This window comes from Parasteatoda tepidariorum, chromosome 1, assembly GCF_982258835.1.
Source record: "Parasteatoda tepidariorum strain Cologne lab strain chromosome 1, Ptep-v5.0, whole genome shotgun sequence".
Classification (NCBI taxonomy): domain Eukaryota; kingdom Metazoa; phylum Arthropoda; class Arachnida; order Araneae; family Theridiidae; genus Parasteatoda; species Parasteatoda tepidariorum.
The window spans coordinates 607166-630364 of record NC_141755.1 but is presented as its reverse complement, the minus strand read 5'-3'; the positions used below and the strand labels follow the sequence as shown (position 1 = coordinate 630364).

At 30.8% G+C, this 23199-nt stretch overlaps 1 protein-coding gene across 1 annotated transcript; it reads right to left on the bottom strand.

The window, feature by feature from the left end:
• Positions 1-991: 991 nt before the first annotated feature.
• LOC139425513 (uncharacterized) lies at positions 992-12318 on the bottom strand. The gene is made up of 4 exons (XM_071180524.2): positions 12249-12318; positions 8916-11163; positions 5200-5327; positions 992-1212 (listed from the first exon to the last, which is right to left on the bottom strand). The coding sequence occupies exons 2-4, from the start codon at positions 10985-10987 to the stop codon at positions 1178-1180; spliced, it is 2235 nt and encodes a 744-aa protein (XP_071036625.1). The 5' UTR covers positions 10988-11163; positions 12249-12318; the 3' UTR covers positions 992-1177.
• Positions 12319-23199: the final 10881 nt, after the last annotated feature.

The window sequence follows — 23199 nt, the reverse complement described above, 5'->3', positions numbered from 1 at the left end:
CGTAAAAAGCTTAAAAGGTCAAATAAGTATTCAATTAAAAACAATATTAAAGTGCTATTGAATCTTTTTGTTTCCATATCGTAATAATCAACAGCAAGATTAGAAAAAACTACACTAGATTGATCTGTCAATATCAGATTTGATAAAAGTATCAATTTGGCAAAAACTTTCAAAAACGTATTTGTTCATTTTTTTCTCCACAAATTACCGATAGGAAGATGAATTTTTTTTCAAAAAAATTTGCTAAAATGCAAAAGAATTTACACTAAAAAGCAAATACCCTTAAAGTTTTAAACAAATTAAATCAAGTTGGTCTATATAGCCTTTTAAGTAAAAGTTTCAAAGGCAATTAGTAATTTGGATATAATGTTATATATACAACGTATCTCGTATCAACGTTTTATATACAACCACAGCTTTTAATATATATTTTGTTAAAATTTAAATAATACATTATGCACATTAGTGGTAGAAATTATTACTTATGTAAGAAAAAAAAACCTCTCATAATCTCACGTCAGGTATTAGGGTGGCGAGATGTTGCTGATCTCGCCACCCTATTACCTGACGTTCATTTTTATAACAGCTAGCCTTTTTAAGGCTAAATGTGCCATTTTTTGTTGTTGTCGGTATAGAATGTTGGGGTAGATTTGTTGAGGAGTTCAGCTGCGATAGAATCCTTATAAAGACGAAGTATATTTTAATTGAAGTCAAAGATTAAGAATGCATAAATTATTTATTAGCATGTGAAAAGAATGTCCAAAAGTTTGTTACGCCACTTATCGGACAGAAGTTCTCTCTTCTTCCATGAACCAAATGTCTTCAGAGAAAGAGATTGTTGTTTTGGATTTTCTTAACATATACGGACACCTGTTTAGCATCACATAGTAGTTATAAAATAATATAAAATATAGGAAATTATTATACTGAAAATACCTATAGAATGTTGGAGCTGATTCAGCGTCTAGAAGAAAGAATTCTACAAAGAAATAAGTGATCAATTTTCTGAAAGTTCACCTTTATTATTTCCATTATTCCATTTAATACAGAGTATTGAATTTAAGTACACAAACTTTTCGACTATGTGTGCAGTCTTTAAATTGAAAATGTTTTTATAAATGATATTTTGGTGATTTTCGAAGTTTTGTAATTTTCGATAAATTGTTTTTCTTAATTTTTAATTCTGTGCTTGCGATGGACTTGAAGATTGTTCTAAAAAAGAAAGAAAATGTTAGTTGCTTACATTCGTTATTCCTTCGTAAAAGTTGTATCTATGAGATTATTCCATTTGTTGCTTATTAGATGTTACTTCCATTTTTAGTAAAACAACCAGATATATTTCACAAAACAACTCTTTCAACATAATGAAAGTATTGGCAATTAAGTAGTATGAAATTACTCGTAACTTATAAAGTACGGTTCATATACGGTTCGCATAAATCCTCCCGATAACTACCAATGTAAAAAATAAGAAAACATCCGGACACATTAGAAGTTATAAAGTTTGAAAACACAATTGAAATACCGCAGACTGCTTTTTTTTGCACTTAAGGTGGTTATATGAGTTTTAAAGTTTAAAAAAAATTAAAGTTTTATTGCGTAATGAAATGCGACAAAAATATTTACGTAAAGTTTTAAGTCATTTTGAGTAAAACTATCGGAGAGAGAGAGAGAGTTTAAGAAATTCGACATAGAAATAGACTAATCCCTATAATATGATGTCTGTGAACAATTTCTTAAAAACTAATGCTCCAATCTTTCTAAAACCTTCTACAATTTTAGATAAAATTGGCAGGCGATTGAAGGAAGGAGTTTGATTATAACTTAAGCTTTGATCATAGCTTATTCTACCATAATGCAGAGTTATTTTTCAAAAAAAAAAAAAAAAAAAAATCACATTTTTTGCTGACAGTTTCAAAATACAATTCTGAAAATAACTGCAAAACTGAATACCTGGAAAACTACAAAACTGCAATAGCTGCGAAACTGCTTTTATGCATGTCTCCAAAATTGGATTCTAAAAAAATTAAATCGATAATTATAGTGGAATAAGCTCTTGCACAAGAGTGTTTAATTTGAAAATAACACTCATAAGGTGGTGTTTGGAGAGCACTACGTAGTGAGTATAAAATAAAATATGCCATGACAAAAAATTGGCGTATTGAAGTTATCATTGAGTTCTTAAATGGGGCAACAATGAGGAGTTTTCAATAAAGAACAAATTAAGTGAAATTTCGAAAATATTCAATTTTCTAGGTTTAAAGACATATTATGGTCGGCTATAAGTGTTAGATAAATAAGTGATAAAAGTTTTTTTTTCTATTTTGATTGATTTACTAACAAAAGGTTATAGGTTCGATTTTCGTTAGTCGTTTAAGATGACGATCAACTTACGTCGGTAACGTCATGGTCGCGGGGATCGGCCAGTTTCTTTTTATTTGTTGTTCTTGCGTGGATCATGACGCCATCCGTTATCTGTTCAAAGAGTATTTAAGCTTCTGTTGAAGCCGATTATTTTGTAATTCATTCTTTCTTTTCATTACTCATCTGTCACTCTGTTTGTGAGAGTATGTTCCCCAGTTTAATATGTTTTAAAATGAATTTATTGCCATAGAAACTTCGTTTTCTCATTTGTTTTGTTGACATACAGATACAATGATATTCTGCGACAATCTTCGGGTGTCAATAGGTAGGTTGAATCGAATTTTGATTGGTACGTGGAGAAGTTGGACACCAAGCCACAATTTCTATTCGTCATATTAGATGGCAAAATAGAAATGGAAAAAGACAAGTTATCCATACGCGTGTCATCGTAAAGATGTCTAAGAGCCAGGGATCAACAAATCATCCCTGGCAGCACAAAATTGAGAGAAATTAAGCATAACTCATTTATGAAAGTTTAATGACATTAAGGCGTCAGTGTTCGAAGTGTTCGATGTTCGAAGTGTTGGGGGACATAGGTCAAATTCAAAGTCTAATTTTATATGCTTGTAGATCATCGCGTGTTTGTAGATGGCTATTTATGACGCACCTCATTTGATTATCTTTCGGTGCAGTCAGGGTAAAATGAGCAGTATCAATGTTACGTGAAAAAGTTCCTAAATTACTGTGACATACATTGCAGATTCTTATTCACACGAAAGAGATTATAAATAAAGCCTTTAGACCAACCGGAATCTTTGGTGATTTAGATAGATCTTTGATAAAAATATGAGACATTGAATTTGTTAATATGAAATGGGATCGTACAAAATTAACTTTAAATTTCGTCCTAGTTAACAACATCATCCACAGGTTAGACAAATATAAAGAAAATAGTTAGCTAACTAAGTTTTTGCTATCACTCTTACCGTGTTGGACAAAATTCTTGATCTTTTCATATGGATAAGCAGCTGGTGTAAGCAAGACCCAAGATTAAACCTTGATAGGTAGAGATTTAATGATCCTGTTTCTGCAGTTGGGTCGAAAGAGGAGTGCAACTAAATATTTGCTATGATAAGAAAATAGGAGAAAAAGTCGATTTATCGACAAAGATAGTGTTGGAACGCTAAATATGTAATATTTATTAATTCCATGAACCGTGTGGAGCGTACTTAAGTTTTGAGCATTTATGTGGATGCTTATTTTACTCATAGTGTGCCCATCTTTAAAGACTTTCAGATATCCCACGGATAATTGTGATAATCTGACATTACGCGTGGGTCAGCCAATCGGGTTCGACTCACATGCGTGATGTAGTCTTCAGGTATCCAATTAAATCTGATCCGAAAATTGATTCAGCGTGATAATAAATCCAAGCCTTGAAGCAGCAATATATGTTTCAGCTTGTTAGGAACATAAATTTATTTTATTTTTATACAACTCGAAAGATTTACTGGTTGTTTTGTAATATCTTAAGAAAATTTACTAAGCATTCGTAAGAAAATTGATCATTATGTCCATCTACCCCCCATGATCACTCTATAACATAATATCCTATTCAGCAGAATATTTAAATAAGATGATTTTATGAACAGCTTCTTGATGTTTTCATAAATTGGATCAGCCTAAATGATTCGCCCAGTTTCAAAAGACAGTTTGTTTACAAGTACGAGACATGGAAAGATACGTAAGCTAACCTTGTTTTCGTTTGCATATACTACAAATGTTCAATGTGTGCACCTTGAACACTCGACATAAATCCCAGTTCCGTCTATACGTTCAACAGCATGTTTCTATCAATGTTTCTATACGGCATTAATGCGCACCTGCATTGGATATTCGTTGTCAATCAACTAACTCGAGTACAACGCCAAGAACACAACAGGAAGGCATCATTTCTGTTGTGAAGGACACCAATGGAAATAGGCCACAGAACGAACGTATGGAAGCATTGGGATTTGCGCCAAGTATATTAGACATTTGTAGTATGTATCAGAAACTATTTATTGTTTTATGGTGATATTCTCTAAGTCTTTTAAATGTTTCTTTTCACCATGTTTGGCACTATTCCATTTCGGGAAAACATAAAAAATGGCCAAACTATTAATTACCTCAAAAATTACTTTTATAATAGGAATTTGAATTTCACGTCAAAAATACGAATATTTCACCTTTAAATTTTACTAAACATTCGTAAAATTTACATAAAACTGAAAGGTTAAATTATAACAAGAAAGGGAAATACGAAAAACGGAAAATTATACGCATACAAATTCGTTAATATTACGTATAATATACAGAAGCGTTTTACCAAAATCTAAATGGTAAAATATACGTCGATATTTTTTGATGTATGAAAACTTTCTTACAGAAATTTAAATGGTAAATTTTTTTAGTCAATAGTACGTAAAATGCATAAGAGCAATTTTACTAAATGTAAATATTGCTACGTTAATATTAAGTGAAATATACCTAAACTTTTTTACCCAATACTTCAATGGTAATATCATTCCGTCATTATTACGTAAAATTTACGTATAACGGGTATGAACTTGACTAATATCCCAAAAATTTACGTTTAATTTACGTATCATGCTACATGGAAGGTTCCTAGCAAATTAATATAGGTACGGCGATGATAGGTTTAATATGGACTCCTAATATGGAATAGTGTTTTTTAATTAGCTTTTCAATTGTGATACATAATGTTGCACATTCCACCACAAATATAAGTTAAAAAAATGCGAAAAGTTAATTAAATACTCGTTTTTATTTTACTTTGGCTTGTTTCAAAAATATCCACAGTTTTCAGCTGTTTCACTAATTCAGGCAGCGTCAGCTTCCGCGTCTTCGAGAAAGTTTGAAGGAACTGAGTGTAGTCACATATATTCAGAACAAGTTTCTTTCTAATTTCGTAAAAAATTAAACACACTATTAAATATCTAGTATCATAATTTAAAAAGCATCAGTTTGAAACTCTTTTGCAAGTTTTTTTGCTATATTATTCGTAGACAAAGTGAAAAAGATGATTTAAGACATTTTCCTATGTACCTGAATTTCATTAAATACGTTGGTTAAAATAAAAAAACTAGTCTTGAGCGGTGAGTTGAATGTAGGGCTTACTGCCCCAAGAGCCAAAATCGCCTACATTGAGCAGAAAAAAAAGAAAGAAAAAACGTACTCCGGAGAAAATGTTTACCGTATTGTAAACTAAACTTGGCACAAAAAAAGGAGATAGGTATCACTAAGTAAGATATGGCAGGAGTCAGGAGTTCATGTTAGGGTAAAATAATCCTGATATTTATAGATCCTTATCATTTGTGATAGAGCGTATAACAACTGAATTCCCGCAAGTGTACGTCACACGTGGATCCACCCATCAGGTTTGACACACTTCGTTGTTACAGGAAACTTAAATCTGATCCGAAAATCGATTCAGCGAGATAATAAACCCAAGCCTGAGTCCCTTTCTGACAGAAAAATGATTTTACTTCCTCAGTGTTATTCTACGGAGTACTATGTGTCCGAAATTTCATAATTTATTCACAAACTAATTCATGTTTTTGAATATTTTTTTTTTGTTCAATGAAATGCGTTCGATTGGTCTTACAGAATTTTAAATTTTAGCACTGAAATTTCTAAAAATTTTAAACTTTGAAACTTTTAAAAATACTTACAGCGCAAAATTTCAACATTCTGTAACTATGATGAATAAAACACGTTTCATTGAGCAAAATGAAACAAAAATTATTCAAAAATATTTTAACTGAATAAATAAGAGAATTCAAGACCTTTCTGCTTAGGTTAAGAACATGGAGGAAGTAAAATCCATTTTCTGTCTGAAGGGGACCCATGAAACTGTAAAGTTAACGCGTCAGCACAATCACGTGATTAGACGCAACCAGGGGATTAATTGCGAGTACCCCATAACACATTATAAAAATTGAATTTTTATATTATTTTTCTCCCTTTTTCCGCGCTATAGCTCATATGCATTTTTGTCGAGAAATAAGAACACACATAATAAAAGAATATAATTTAGAAAAATACAATTTGCAACGTGCAAGAGCATTCATTAATATATTCCAGGGATGGCGAACCAATGGCACGCGGCACAATATTTTGGGCACTGTTGTTACACTATGAATTGTTATTACACAAATGTTATTACGCTATGAAGCATATGTAACAATTAAATTAAAATTCACAAAAAACAAACAAAATAATAAACAATTATTAATAAAAAAATTAAAAATTAATTCTAAAAAACAATTATTAACAGTAAAAAACAAGCTAACAATAAATAACTAGCTAAACAAATCAACAGTCCTGCTTAAACTAATATCTTACAACCTAATATAAGTTATTGGTCATCTAATCTGCAACAACAGAAGTCACACTGATGTTACTTTAAGTTGAATTACTTGTATAACTGAGACATTGCAAAATGTATTTTTTTTCAATGTAAATAAAGAGTTTTGAGTTGATAGTAATTAGTATTATTCTTTTCCCAATAAATATTTGACGGCACGTCTATGACCTCATTAAGCAATTTTTAAGAGAAAATGGCACGTTGGCGTATAAAGGTTCGCCACCCCTGATATATTCAATTACGAACATTTTACTTTAGTAGCAATATTTACTTACTCAATATTGTTATAAAATAATTTATGTTTACGTTGTTTCGTCTTTTAACCCTTTAGCGCAGAATTTTTACTATACATATTTTTCATACTTTTTCATTATTTTGTATTAATTTATATCAAAATAAGTGAAAAATATAATTTTTCATATTATTATAATTTATGGTTATGAAACAAAGCGTGAAACACGGGTGTCTTTTTCTGTGTTAAAGGCTAAATCTTCCAAACACGGCTCACTTCCAAACAATAATTTTTCAAATTTGCAGGTATTTAGAGAAACAATTATTGATGGTTGAAATTGTTTTGATTGACGAAATCAATTATTGATAATTTTCGGAATATGAATAGAATTTTTTTTCAAAACACTTTTTTTCGATTTTATATTTTAGTACAAATATAATTCCGATAATCTGACAGATTTTTTTTAAGTAACTATTAGATTGTTTTTCATAATTGAAAAATATCGAAATATATTTTTGCTTGTAATTAGAGTGTCAGAAAAAAATGAATAAATGAAAGGGTTACCGGTGTCTCAAATGCATCAAAAGGTTAAATACGACTAAAATTATGTGCATCATCTGTTTAGGTTTTTATGTAGGTAACTGTAGTTAGCAAAAGTAATAATTCAAAAAAACCATCATTATGTCTTAAAGAAATTGAATATATATTATTTTAGTTTGCGTAAGAAGAACTTACGTAGCAACAATATTTACCAAACGCTCGGAGAAATAATATAAGCAATGATTTAATAATATTTAATAGATTTCTAGTCTTTTTAAATGACTAGAGCGTTAGAATTTTAAAGTTTACTTTTAAGTAGTAGTCCGATAGCTGTTAAATATTTAAATATTAATTAATAAAATATCAATTTACTTACGAGTAAATGAATGAAATCAACCCATCAATTCATTTGAATAAATAGAGTTTGTTTAGTGCAGCGAAGTCATTACTTTACTGGTTTAAATGGCAATGGTTTATCTATTATATTATAGATAGATTTTAAATACCGTTAGTTAATCTAAATCTCACTGACTGGGCTATTGAGTTATAAGCAGCTTTTGAATATCATTAATTTATCTATCAAAATATCGATAGGTTAAAAATAAATAGGTTAAAAATAGATTGATGTAAAGTAAATGTTGAATTTATATTTTAAATTCCTAATTTTAGAGTAACATTTAGAAAATCGAAAACGATCATATTAGTTACTATTTATACGAGTAATTTCATTACTAAATATGAAGTGCTTAAGTTTACTTTTCAAATTTTTTGTTGTTGAAATTTTTCATAATTATTTAGTTTTTTCTTATAATGTCACCATTCCGAATACCTTAAAGCATGAAATCCTGAAAAACGACTTTTTTTTAGATAATTTTATCATTTCATTACTAAATATGAAATGGTCAAGTTTATAATTCTATTTTTTTCCAAATTTTTCGTTTTTCTCTCGTTGAACTGCTTGTTCTGCGAATGCTCCGATTAGTTTTTGTTAAAATTATAGTAGGTAGGAAGTGACGTCAGCGTCTCTATTATGTATGAAAGTTTTCCAGATAAATTTCAATCATTTTGAGAGAAACACAGAGGAAAGTTGTTATGCGTTAAATCAGTAAAAAGATTTCGATTTGGCAGTTTTATGTAATATCTCGGGCACTGCTGTACGTAAGTAGCTGTATCTAACGTTATTGATATTAATTCCTCTGACTCTTACTCATGCGCAGTTGCTCCAAACTTTTGAACGTGAGGGATGCTGCGTAAAATTGCGAAATCTCTCTCATTTATTTTTTATGCAAATTTTCGTAATATGGCATAGTATCATGATTACATTTTTTTAAAAACTTTATTATCACTTACCCTGCAATTTCAGAAAAACAATCATTGACAATCTTTGCAGTCTGGCTGTCGGTTACAATCTTAGCTTTTTTCATCCAGTGATTGTTGTTTGCCCTTGTGATGACTGATCCTGATTTCAAACGATCTCCATATTTGGCAAAAAAATGAAAATATTTCTTGAAATCAGAAGAGATTAATTTTTGAACACTGGTGTTCTTATTTACAAATTTCCCCCTCTCGCGAGAAACGTATGTGTCCCACTGAGAAAATGTTCTCACTGAAAATATTAAGGAGAATGGTTTCACAGGGAAAACCCCGGGAACAAGTCCAGTTTGAGAACTTCTGTTTAAACAAGTGTGGTGTACTACTACATCTTGGGTCCTTTCGGCTGAGAAAGGAACCAGTCCAGTTTGAGCATTTTTCTTTGAATGGTGCTCAACAGAAGTAGAATTTCGATTTGTAGGTTTGGTAGGGAAAGCTCTGGGAACAAGTCCGGTCTCTAAACAAGAGTGGTGCACTACAGTATGATGGATAGAGTTTTTCTCAGAAGATCTAGTTACAAGTTCTTTTTTCTTTGAATATGATTTATTTAGAGTAGCGTCTGAAGTTCTTTTTGGAGGTTTTACATCTTCTGTCTTGTTTGTTGGTACATTTTCAGCTGAATAAGACCTATTTCTGCTTTTAGAAACTTGCCTCAAATTTTTTTCATGATTGAAAACTCCCCGAGGCACATTTTGCTCTCCACGGTGTGTGGAATGAGAGCTTTTATTTGTAATATTAGGATCGGAATTTCCAATTTTTAAGTGTCCATTTATCTTTGTAAAAGCTATTTTACGGCTTTGAGAATAAATGCGCTGTACACCAATCATTACACCCAAGGGCTTATCACGGAAGCGTTTACTCATTTTGGTCATTTTTTTAATGATATCTATTTTATTGCTTTTCTTGTTTTGTGATTTCATTGATTCTAATTGGTCCAAGGGATAAATGATTAACGCTTCTCTTTTCCCAGTATCGTAATTTGTGCATTCAAACAAAACCGGATAATTCATCGAAAAAGTTTCGCTAAAGGCATTTTCATTCTTTATTGAACTTTGTATGGAATATGATTGGCTGTTAATATCTTTGGCGAGAGAACTTTGCGTTATTGGCGAATCCACGAAATCTTCATCTAGCCTTTCAATGTCCAAATCTTCAAAATCCGAAAATTCCAAACTGCATTCATCAATTGAATCCTCACAATCTAAACCGGAGGAGGTTTTGTCTTTTTCATGAAAATTGCGGTTTAGTCCATCACCGGAAGAAAGACAATTCTCAAACTCACATTCGCCATTCTCAGATTTTTGTATAAGTTTTCCTGTCTCAACGTTTAAAGATACTAAACTATTACAAAGATTTTTATTCAAATCAAACTCTTCTCTCGAATTCCTAAAGTGAATTTGAGGCAAAACTGCGAGTTGATCTCTAACATTTTCTGGATAAAGAAACTTCTCCAAAGAACGAAGTTTGTTTCCGAATCCCCAATTGTCTCCTGTTTCAAAATTTAAAGTCAGAAGAGTTTCTCTGTCACAAAACGGAAATGTCAACACTGAATATTTTTCAATTTTTGTTAAAGTTGTTGTTAAATCAGCTTTAGATATGTTGCCACTAAATGAGTTAAAACCATGGTGATAGTAACTTTTAAATGGCATCTGCACACTGTTTAGTTTTCGAATCGTTCCTTCTTTACTCATCTGTTCCTCATTCTCCATTCCTGAACCAATAAGCAAACCTTCTTGTCCAGCTTCTTCAAAAACAAATGATGACTTACAATTATTTATATTCATATTCACTAAAGGTTCATAGCCTTCTTCTTTAGGAAACTCAATAGTATCGCCTGAAGCATCAAAATAAATGTCAGCTGAATCAGTTTCAACGCATTTGTGTGAAGTTTGGTCTTGTGGGTAAATCTCGCAATCAAATAATTTTTTTCCCTTAAAAGCATTCAAGTTAAAATTATTCACTCCATTAAATAAATGAGACTTTTGTTTCAAGACTTTATTTTCGAAAGTTGGCAGTGGGTAAAATTTTTCGGCACTTCCACCATCATTCATGACTAGATTAAATTTATGTTTCACTCTTGCTATTTTATAATGGATCGAAATAAAGTGTGTAGTCTTTAAGAAATAAATATATTAAAAGTCATCGATTATTTATTTTGACTTTTCTCTTCTTAACTCAATTGAATGAAGTATAAGAAATTTTTTTCAAGGATTTGTGGTGCTCCAGTCTAAAAATTTAGTTTATTTTAACCAGTATTTGAAATTTTTTCAAGTAAAACAAACATATTATTAGTCAATGATATTAAATTAATTTCAACAGCTAAGTCAAACTTCCTGAGCTATGACAAAAAAAACAACAACTGTTTATGAAGTTATGTGTATAAATTTAAAATACTCTAAGCTATTAAGTTCAATATTTTAAAAGATATGCAAAGTAAAAAGCGTAAACATTGCTGGTGGCTCGAATCCATGACTACTTTTAAGGGACAAAGCTACTCCACATCATATAATAGATAGAGTGATTCACTTCATAGAATGATTAGAAATGATGATTGCTTTTTTTCCTTCAAGAAAATAACTTTTGGCATACAATTCTATTTGTATGGATGTGAATTCTCTAGAATCAGAAATATAGATATTCATTTATATGGGTCCACTTTATTGGACTTACATTTTTGAAAAGGAAAGAGAGGCAAAGTCATGGTTTCTGAGTAAGATTCGATTTCAAATCCACGCTTCGTGACATTAAAAAACAGATTAAATTGCCAGTGAGTAAATAGTAAATGGTATCAAAAATTACGTTACGCTTCAAAAACAAGCTCAATAAATTACCATAGATGGATGGTTGTTCAATCAAAGGATTCGCTGAAATTTTATTTAATTTATAACAACAAAATAAAATAAATGTGGCCAAAAAATTTGCTTAGTTCCAGGCGTGGAAATTAACTAAGTATATCAGAAAAATTAGAGATTTTATTCCTATGAGTTTTTAAAATTATTAAATTGTTTCAAAATATTGGACGGAAAATCATAGGTATACTTATGGAATATGGACATTTGTTTGACTATTTTCTTAATATGCCATAGAATTCAAAATGAAGTTTAAACTAAAGGACTGGCAGAAAATACTTGTTTTTTTTACATAAAATTTTTTCGGTGAGTAATATTAGCAAATACGTTCCTTATTTAAATCTTAAGTTGTGGGATTTGAAAACTTAGTTTTTTATTAAATCAAAATCATACTTTATGGATACTTAAAAAATATACGCTTAAGACTTATAAATCAAAAGAGAAAAGTCATTCGATTACTTACTTTACTGATGGTATTTTTTTCAAACTTTGAGCAATTAGTAAGTGCTAAATTACAAATTAAAAGAAGAGGTAAACAAAAAAAAGCAAATGTCAAGTAAAAGTTATAATCATAGCTGATGCTAACCATATCAGAAAAAAACATTATTGAAAATGTTGAAAACCGAGTAAATGAAAAATTCTAGCTTTAAAATTGAAACTTTGACTGAAACATCATCGATATAAACAAAAAAGTTAAAATAGCGAAAGTGAAGACAATTTCAACTATTGGTTTTTAAATTCAATCTAAATACAATTTAATAAAAGTTATATCTTATGACAGAGAAAAACATTTTATTGCAACTGGGAAATACTTCTTAACTGGGAAATTATTTCTTAAAAATATTTTTTTGTATTGAGTAAAAATTTTTTGATTATTAATACAATTATTTATATATATTTTCCAACATGCTTCAAAGAATATTTAAAATTGTACATAAATGAATTTGAAGAAAATTAAAAAAATAAATGGTTTTTAAAATGTTGGCACCCAAATGCCCGAAAAAGTAATGTAATTTTTCAAAGCGGGGGAAAATAGCAAGATTTTTTGCCCTAAGGCAAACTGTGGTAGAAAACTTAACTGCTAGTAAGACGATTTGCTTATCATTTCCTTTATCGTTTATTGTTTTCAATTGAGTACTTAGAATTAAATCAGATTTAATTGGATATCTGAAAGCTATGTTTCGCGTATGTGTGGAACCATATTGGCTTCTGAATCAACAACGAGTGACGAGAGTAGGGGAAAAATGGGGGTTCTGCCGCAGCATGAGGTGTACTACTCAACATTTCAGATTCGGCAACTGCCGCAGCAGGAGAAATACAACTCAACAATCTGTGACGACAGGGGTTTTTCTGAGATGGTGAGATTTCTACTTTAGATAAGGTTTTATCAGATGGTTTATTTTTATGTCTTCTTTAGAAAGGGAAAGAATTATTTTTATTTTCGGGACTTAGAAACTTTTCGCAAGCTAGTATATTTTTATTATGTTTTAATTATTTTAATTAATGTGCGAATCATTATTTTCTCATTAAAGCATTATAAAACATTGATTTAATTTCTAAATGAACCCTTCTTTAGAGATTATATTTGTACCAATTTTAAATGATGTGTCTAATAATTCTTAACTGATGAAATAGTTTATTAGTCGGAGTATTTGTATTTAATAAGTCGAAATATAGTAAATATGTTGTAATCATTCTAAGAGATATTCAGTTGAATAAAATGGTTTATGCTTTCATTACTTAAATTAATGTGCGAATTAGTATTTTTCCATTAAAGCATTATAATTAATTTAATTTCTAAATGAATCCTTCCTTAGAGATTAAATTTTTACCAATTTTAAATAATTCTAAATATGTCTAATAATTCTAATCTGATGTAATAGTTTCATAGTCCGAATATTTGTATTTAATTAGTCGATAATAGTAAATATGTTATAATCATTCTAAGAGATAACAGTACATAATCAGTTGAATAAAATGGTTTATGAGTTCAAAAAAACTTGATGCATTTTTCTACTCATTATCAGTGTAATTAATTTTCATTATATTTTTCCTCTGAAACTCGTTTGATTAAGACAGTTTTTGAAAATATCGACAAAATACTAGTGTCTTTCACATTAGGAAAGTTAAGTAAACTCATATCGTCACTCTGAAACTAAAGTTTTCGATAACTATGTCCCGTTTTTAATCACCTGCGTTGCAAAACTCTTCAGATTGGTTGCCATTTTGAAGTTAGAAAATTTTTCAAAATGCAGCAGAGTAGCAGAAGTTTATATTTTAAATAATTTTCAACTTGCTTCGACTTTAAAATATTTTACATTTATATATAATTTGAAAAATTCTGAAGTTGTTTGAACTTAGAAAAGTATTTTAGTAGAAAAAAACGGGATTATATAAAGTCGCAGAAGTTTAGTCGCGGTGAAAATTCGAAACTGTTTCGGATTTGCAAACTTTTCAAATAATTTGTAGTTTGAAAAATTCAGAATAGGTTTGTTTTCCAAAAATTCTGATAATGCTTAGAATTAGGAATATTCTGAAGGTGTTGCTATTTTGAAAAATTCCGAAGTTTTTGAAAACGGGTATATAAAGAATCGCGGAAGTTCGAAGTTAGAAATATTTTAAAACTGTTTGTACTTAAGACATTTCTGATGTTATTGGTACTTAGAAAATTTCTTAATTTATTTGTACTTTGAGTATCTTTCAAATTGTTCTGACTTTGAAAAATTTTCCAAATTTTTCTACTTAGAAATATTTTAAAGCTTTGCAAATTAGAAAATTTTCGTAGATGGGAAAAAATAAAATTATTTAAGGATTTATAGAAGTTTGGTGTTAGAAAAATTTTAGATTTCTTTCGACTTTAAAAATGTTTCAAAAAATTTTTGCACTTAGAAAAAATTCCGAAGTTGTTTAAACATAGAAAATTATTTTAGTCGGAAAAAACAAGTATACAGGAAGTAACAGAATAATTTTTTCTTCAAATTGTTTTGATTTTAAAATTTTTTAAATTATTTATACTGTTTTCAACTTCGAAAAATGTTAATTTGTAAAATTTTTAACTTGTTGGTTTTTAAAAAATTCTGAAAATGTTCAGAATTAGGAAAATTCTGAAGTTGTTGGTACTTTCAAAATTTCTGAAGTTTTTAAAAAACGGGTATATTAAGAATTGCAGATGGTGTAAGTAATACTGTTGCACTGTTTGTACAAACAGTTTGTACTTTGAAAAATTCTGATGTTGTTGGAACTTAGAAATTTTCTCAAGTTGCTCGGTTTTTGAAAAATTTCAAATTGTCTTGACTTTGAAAACTTTTCAAGTTTTTCGTACTTTGAAAAATTTTGATTGAAATTTCTGATTTCTTGAAAAGTCTGAATTCTTCTAGTTTTGTACATAGAATTGTTTCTAAATTCTTTGAACATAGAAAATTATTTTAGTTGGGAGAAACGGGTATATGAGAAGTCGCAGAAGTGTTTTTCAAATTGTTTCTACTTTGAAAAATTTTCAAATTATTTATACTCTGAAAATGTCTTAATCAGTTGGTTTTAGAAATGTTCTGAAATTGTTTGAACATAGAAAACTTTTTTCAGTTGAAAAAAAAAACGGATATATAGAGAGTCGTAAAAGTTTGAAGTCAGAAAAATTTTAAACTGGCTTAGGCTGTGAAAATTTTTGAAATTGTTCATATATCTCGAGTTTTTTTTTAAGTTGGAAGAAAACGGATTTATAAGGTGTAGCATGTGCTTGGACGAGGAAAATTTTTTGAACAGTTTCGACTTTTAAAAGATGACAAATTTTTCGTGTTTTGATAAATTCTGAAACTGTAGAATTCAGAAAAACTCTAAAGACGTTTAGAATCAGGAAAATTCTGAAGTTCTTAATAAACGGGTAAATAAGGCGTCGCAGAAGTTGGAAGTTAGATAAAGTTTCAAACTCTTTATATAATTAGGATGTTTTTGGTATTTGAAGTTGTTTATACTTTGAAAAATTTTCATTTTTTTTTGTACTTAGAAATATTCTGAAGATATGTGAATTTGAAAATTTCTGAAGTTGGGAAAAAGAAAAGGAATTTTAAAGTTAGAAATTTTTTTAACATGTTTCGACTTTGATAAATTTTCGAATTCTTTGTAATTTGAACAATTCTTAATCTGTTGGTTTTAGAAAAATTCTGATGTTGTTTGAGTATAGAAAATTTTTCGAATGTGAGAAAAACGGGTATATAACGTATAGCAGAAGTTTGGTTTTGGAAAATTTTTAAAATGTTTCGTAATTAGAAAAACTCGGATATGTTTATTACTTAGAAAATTCAGAAAATGTTTCAAATTAGAATAATTTTCAAATTTTTTTGCCTTTGAAGAATTTTCAAACCGCTCAAAACTTATTTTGCAAATGTTTAAACATAGAAATTTATTTATATCGGAAAAAGCAGTTTTATTACGCCTAGCAGAAGTTTAGTCTTGGAAAAGTTTCACTCTGTTTCGGCTTTGAATATTTTTCAAATTATTTGGACTTAGAAAAATTCTAAAGTTGTTGGTACTTGAAAATTTTTTAAATTGTTTTAAGTTAAAACATTTAAAAATTTTCTTGACCTAAAATGATAACGAAGGTGCTCGTTTTTTGAATAATTTTAAATTGCTTTGACTTAGAAAGACTTTAAAATATTTTCTTCTCAGAAATATTCTAAAATTGCTTGAACATGACGCAATTTTTGAAGTTGGAAAAAATGGGTATATAACGAGTCATAGATGCTTGGTTGAGGAAAAATTTTAAAATTGTTGCGATTTTTGAAATTTTTTTTAATTGCATGTGCTTTGAGAAATTATGAAACTGCTGCTGGTATTTTGAAAAATTCTAAAGTTATTTGTACCTAGAAATTTTTTTAATTTGTTTCGATGAAATTTTTTGTTGATACTTTTAATGTTGTTGGTACTTTCAAAAATTCTGAAGTTGTTTGTACTTTGAATAATTTTCAAATTGTTTTAAGATTTAAAGAATTTTCAAGCTGTTAGTACTTAGAATCAAATCTTAAGTTGTGTGAACTTAGAAACATTTTTCGAACTGTTTGGACTTTAAAATATTCTGATATTCTTTGAACATAGAAAACTTTGTAAGTTGGAAAAAATACTAAGAGTATTCTGTAATACCTAATCCGTAGGGTTGAACTCTCATCCCTACTAGGATATCGGACAGTAGCTCTTGAATAATTTTCAAATTATTTTGACTCTTAAAACGTTTTCGAACCATTTGCACTTAGAAATATTTTGCAAATACTTATACACAGAAATTTATTGAAGTAGGAAAAAACAGTAATATAAGGAGTAGGAGAAATTTGGTCTTGGAATTGAGTAATTGAATAATTTTCAAGTTATTTAGACTCAGAAAAACTCTTAAGTGGTTCGTACTTAAAGAAGTTTTAAAACTGTTTTGAGTTGAAAAACTAAAAAAACTATCTTTACCTAAAATGATTATGAGGTTGTTTGAACTTGAAAATTTTTAATGTTAGAAAAACGGTATGTAAAGAGTAGCTGAAATTTGGTGTTAAAAAATGCTTAATTTATTAAGACTTGTTACTTACTTGTCACTTATTATTCAGAAATTCCTTAAACATATAGAAAATTATTTTTGTTAGGAAAAATGGGTATATACGAAGTCGAAGAAAAATTTTCAAATTATTTTGACTTTAAAAGTTTTCAAAGTGTTTGTACTTGAAAAAAAAAATTCTGATGTTGTTCGTACTTAGAAAATTTCTGAAGTTGCTTGTTATTTGAATAATTTGAAACTGTTATTACATATGAAATATTTTAAGAGCTACTAAGACCTAATCAATGGGGTTGAACTCTTATTCATACTGGAGAAGTGGAGTGTAGCGATCGATGACTTCTCATTTATAGGATGAGCGAAACTTTATCTAACTTCCAACTTCTACGACTCCTTATTTATCCGTTTTTTAAGAACTTCTGAATTTTCCTGATTCTAAACGTCCTCAGAGTTTTTCTAAATTCCACAGTTTCAGAATTTATCAAAACACGAAAAATTTGCCAACTTTTAAAAGACGAAACAGTTCAAAAATGTTTCCTCGTCCAAGCACATGCTGCACCTTATAAATCCTTTTTTTTTTCAACTTAAAAAAAACTCTATTTATAAACAATTTGAGAAATTTTCAAAGCCTAAGCAAGTTGAAAATTTCTCTGACTACAAAACATTTTCACAGCCTAAGCAAGTTGAAAATTTTTCTGACTTCAAACGTTTGTGACTCTCTATATATCCGTTTTTTTTTCAACTGAAAAAAGTTTTCTATGTTCAAACAATTTCAGAATATTTCTAAAACCAACAGATTAAGAATTTTTCAGAGTATAAATAATTTGAAAATTTTTCGAAGTCAAAACAATTTGAAAAAGACTTCTGCGACTTCTTATATACCCGTTTTTCCCAACTAAAATAATTTTCTATGTTCAAAGAATTTAGAAACAATTCTATGTACAAAACTAGAAGAATTCAGACTTTTCAAGAAATCAGAAATTTCAATCAAAATTTTTCAAAGTACGAAAAACTTGAAAAGTTTTCAAAATCAAGACAATTTGAAATTTTTCAAAAACCGAGCAACTTGAGAAAATTTCTAAGTTCCAACAACATCAGAATCTTTCAAAGTACAAACAGTTTGTACAAACAGTGCAACAGTATTACTTACACCATCTGCAATTCTTAATATACCCGTTTTTCAAAAACTTCAGAAATTTTAAAAGTACCAACAACTTCAGAGTTTTCCTAATTCTGAACATTTTCAGAATTTTTTAAAAACCAACAAATTAAGAATTTTCCAAATTACCAAAAATTTGAACATTTTTCAAAGTTGAAAACAGTATGAAAACTTTTCCACGATCAAACATCTGCTACTTGATATATATCCATTTTTTTCCTACTAAAAACAATTTTATGTAAACTCCAGTTTGTGAAAATTGCAACACCATGAAGGAATCGTCATAATTGAATGAAATTTAATACACAGTTGAGTGGTAGTGGTACAAATAAATGATTAAACTTTCAAAGCAAACAAACAATAACAAGAGATCTAAATCAGTATTTTGTGTAACCACCACGCTCCGCAATAAGTGCTGCTACACGACGTAACATGGAGTCAAGCAAACTTTGAATGTTTGTCTGAGGAAGAGAATTCCATACCATTAGTATGTGTACCCAAAGTTCGTCTGTAGAAGCAACAGGACGAGGATTACGAGCGAGACGATGACCAACGAAATCCCAAACATGTGCAATCGGCGATATATCCGGGGAATACGCCGGCCAAGGAAGAAGTTGTACCTGTCGCGATACAAGGAAGGATTGAACAGTCCTAGCAATATGAGGGCGGGCATTGTCCTGTTGAAATACAGCACCTGGCAAGGTTTGAAGTAAGGGAACAGCTTGAGGCTGTAGAACTTCACTGATGTACTGGTTGCTGTTCAGATTACCCACAATTCATAGCAATTGAGATCGTCCATGATATGCTATGTCACCGCAGACCATAACCCCGGGTGTTCGACCACTGTGACGTTCGATAACGCACTCCGGAAGATGGCGTTCACCGGCATAGCATCTGACACGAATGCGGCTATCATGGTACCACAAATTGAAGCGAGATTGGTCAGAAAACACGACACGCTGCCAATCAGCAAGTCAGTCCCTATGCTGGTTGGCCCATTGCTGCCGCAGGCCGCGAAGATTTAGCGTGAGGGGGATCCTGTATAAAGGAGTCCTTGCGCGCAGTCCACGCTGCAGCAGACGTCTACGAATTGATAAAAGATTGATACGATTGATACTCACAATGAAACACCTGTAGCTATTGACCACCGTGCTGCCAGTTGTCTAGAGGGAGCCGTACGGTCCGTTAGCGCAACGCCGAACAGGTGTCTATCATCGCGAGCTGACGTGACATATCATGGTCCACTCCCGGATTTCCGAGTTGTCCGACACTCGTCTATCCACTGCTTTCAAACACGCATCACTGTGCTGCTGTTACGCTGCACACGAGCGGCTACTGCACGATAAGATAATCCAGCTTCACGAAGGCCGATGATTCTCCCCCGTTTAAACTCCGTAAGTTGTTGAAATCTCACTCTCTTTCGTCGAATAGGAATAAGTAATGACTAAGCTGACGTTTACCACTAGCAGATAACCACCGATAACCATACTCGCTAGGCTACAGCCGTCTATTTATTCGGATCCGTCCGCCGTTCAGAGGGCGCTGCTCAGCATACGCATGCGCTACGGGTCTGAAATTCTAATCATTTGCATATCATGCTCTACTTTGCATTTCCTGAAAATTTCAACTCATTCGCGTAAGTCCTTCATGGTGTTGCAATTTTCACAAACATGAGTTTGCATACAACTCCAGAATATTTCTAACACCAACAGATTCAAAATTTTTTCAAAGTATAAATAGTTTAAAAATTTTCAAAATCAAAGTAATTTGAAAAAAAAAATTATTCTGTTACTTCTTGTATACTTGTTTTTCCGACTAAAACAATTTTCTATGTTCAAACAACTTCGGAATTGTTTCTAAGTGCAAATTATTTGAAACATTTTTAAAGTCGAAAGAAATCTAAATTTTTTTTAAAACCAAACTTCTATAACTCCTTAAATAATTTTATTTTTTCTCAACTACGAAAATTTTCTAATTTGCCAAGCTTTAAAATATTTCTAAGTAGAAAAATTTGGAAAATTTTTCGAAGTCAGAACAATTTGAAAGCTACTTAAAGTACAAATAAATTAAGAAATTTTCTAACTACCAATAACATCAGAAATGTTTTAAGTACAAACAGTTTTAAAATATTTCTAACTTCGAACTTCTGCGATTCTTTACATACCCGTTTTTAAAAACTTCAGAATTTTTCAAAGTAGCAACACCTTCTGAATATTCCTAATTCTAAGCATTATCAGAATTTTTGGAAAACAAACCTATTCTGAATTTTTCGAACTACAAATTATTTGAAAAGTTCGCAAATCCGAAACAGCTTCGAATTTTTACCGCGACTAAACTTCTGCGACTTTATATAATCCCGTTTTTTTCTACTAAAATACTTTCCTATTTTCAAACAACTTCAGAATTTTTCAAATTATATATAATTGCAAAATTTTTTAAAAAGTCGAAGCAAGTTGAAAATTACTCAAAATATAAACTTCTGCTACTCTGCTGCATTTTGAAAATTTTTCTAACTTCAAATTAACAACCAATCTGAAGAGTTTTGCAACACAGGTGATTAAAAACGGGACATAGTTATCGAAAACTTTAGTTTCAGAGTGACGATATGAGTTTATTTAACTTTCTTAATGTCAAAGACACTAGTATTTTGTCGATATTTCCAAAAACTGTCATGGAACTCTATCCCTGATAAAATTCTGGTGGTGGAATATTGTAGCATAACTACCACTACGAAAATTAATTATCAATTCACTGGTATATAAGACAAGCTAACTTGATTTAATCGCCAGCGACTACCACTCCAAAGATGATATTGATGGGAAGATCGCCTACTTTGAAAGTCGAATTCGAGATAATCCTAAAACAGCCAACCATAGTAGATGCTACCTTCAAGACAATTCTATCTATATATCTAAATATCTTCAAATACTAATTGTTATGATAATCATAATATTTATTTGTTGTTGTGTGTTAAAAAAAATATGTTCGGAATTTCTACATTCATTAAACGATTTTTTTTTTAAAAAATATTTTGTTATCATTAAGTTTCCTACATTTATCATATCATACATATTAAGTAAGAGATAAATAATCAGTTGCAGTTTATTTATTATGACAAAAGAAGATATTTCATGTTAATTTTCTTTGATATACAAACAAACTGAACATTTTTGCACTCATCAAAACTTCTTACACCGCATAAATTTCCGAATAAGAAAGACGAAAATACGCAGACCCTCTTTAAGTATTACATATGTTCTATTTATTTTGTGTTTTCACAAATCGTTAAATAAGAAAAAATTTCATATTAAACGTTATTTTAACTTGTAAATCTCTAAGTTCTTACAGCAAAGTAAGTCAGACTGATAAAAAATGACTATTTCCCCCAAAATAATCAAGCAAAATTGATGGAAAGGAGAATTTTCCTCGGGGTGAGAAGCTATAAGAAGTAAAATATAAAACGAATAATGAAACGCGCCGTCATACAATCGTGGGAGAGATGACATCACGTTCAGAATGACGTTTTAGCTGACGTACACTAGCAATAGTATTAAATTGCATTGTCAATGAAAATCTCATGACAAGGTAGATTTTAACTGAGCATACTAAACGCTGCAAACAGAAACCTTATAATTATGTAGATTTAGAATGATTTTTCATCTTAGAACTAGCGTTATTCAAGTTCTTTTTTTCTCTTGAAAACCCTAAGACAACCTCGTTTTAAGATTGTTATGTAGAAGGTTGTTTTCCAAGGTTTTGGATTAGGGTAATGTGCGTAGAATAGAGCAGATTGCCGCAGACCTCGTTTTAAGGTTAGAAGGTTTACACGTAAACCGTGTAAAAACCCTTTTTAGGTTTACCGGAAAAGGTTTTTGTTGGGTGAAAAAAACCTTATATTGTTTTCTGGGATTATGCCTGCAGAGACCCCAGATACAGCACTGCCCTCCGATCCTGTGAAAGCTGATGATACTTCTGAAACAGTGGCAGACTCAGTCAGTATGTAGACAGTACACGAGTCAGAGACTGAAAAGACACTACAAAAAGCGGAAGAGTCTGACTCGATAGAGCCTCCGAACAAGAAACGAAAGAAAAAAAAGAAAAGGATCTCCCCCCATGCTCAAGAGAAACCGGACAAAATTTCCACTTCCACCACCCAGAAAGAAGCTACAACTGAAACAACATCTACAGATGGAGCTTCCCCTGCTATTCCCAAACAGATAGAGAATCTACAACCCAGTAGAAAACTCAAAATTCTCATCAGAGGACTCAAATCTGATGCTGAAATCCCAGATATCGAAAAAGACCTACAGGGTATTGGACTTCGTCCAATTAGAACTGAGCAGATGAAAAAGAGGCGGGGCCAAGAGTACAAGCTCCTCCCCCTCTTCATAGTCATCCTTACAGATAATACAAAAAATCGTGAGATCTACAATGTTGTTGTACAACTCCTAAACACACCTGTGCAGATCGAAAGATTTCGCGGCGGCCGCCACGAGATACAATGTTACCGCTGCCAAAAATACGGACAAATGCTGAAGTCTTGTAATGCTGAACCGGCATGCATGAAATGTGCCAATACGCATTTCATGTACCTATGTACATAACCGATATGCGAGCCGGCGAAGTGCATCAACTGTGACGGTGAGCACCCAGCCTGTTTCTCTGGCTGCGGTGCAAGACCCAAAAGACAACCTAGAGGTTCAGCCCAGCCCAAGAACACCTCGG

What these genes read in the sequence shown, in the direction of transcription:
- LOC139425513 (XM_071180524.2), bottom strand. Translation starts at nt 10,987, where the DNA reads ATGAATGATGGTGGAAGTGCCGAAAAATTTTACCCACTGCCAACTTTC. An exon ending in TGTTTTTCTGAAATTGCAGG is followed by an intron (nt 5,328 to 8,915) that starts GTAAGTGATAAT and finishes TTACGAAATTAG; the next exon opens with AAAGAAACTTGTTCTGAATA. An exon ending in TATTTTTGAAACAAGCCAAA is followed by an intron (nt 1,213 to 5,199) that starts GTAAAATAAAAA and finishes TTTCTTTTTTAG; the next exon opens with AACAATCTTCAAGTCCATCG.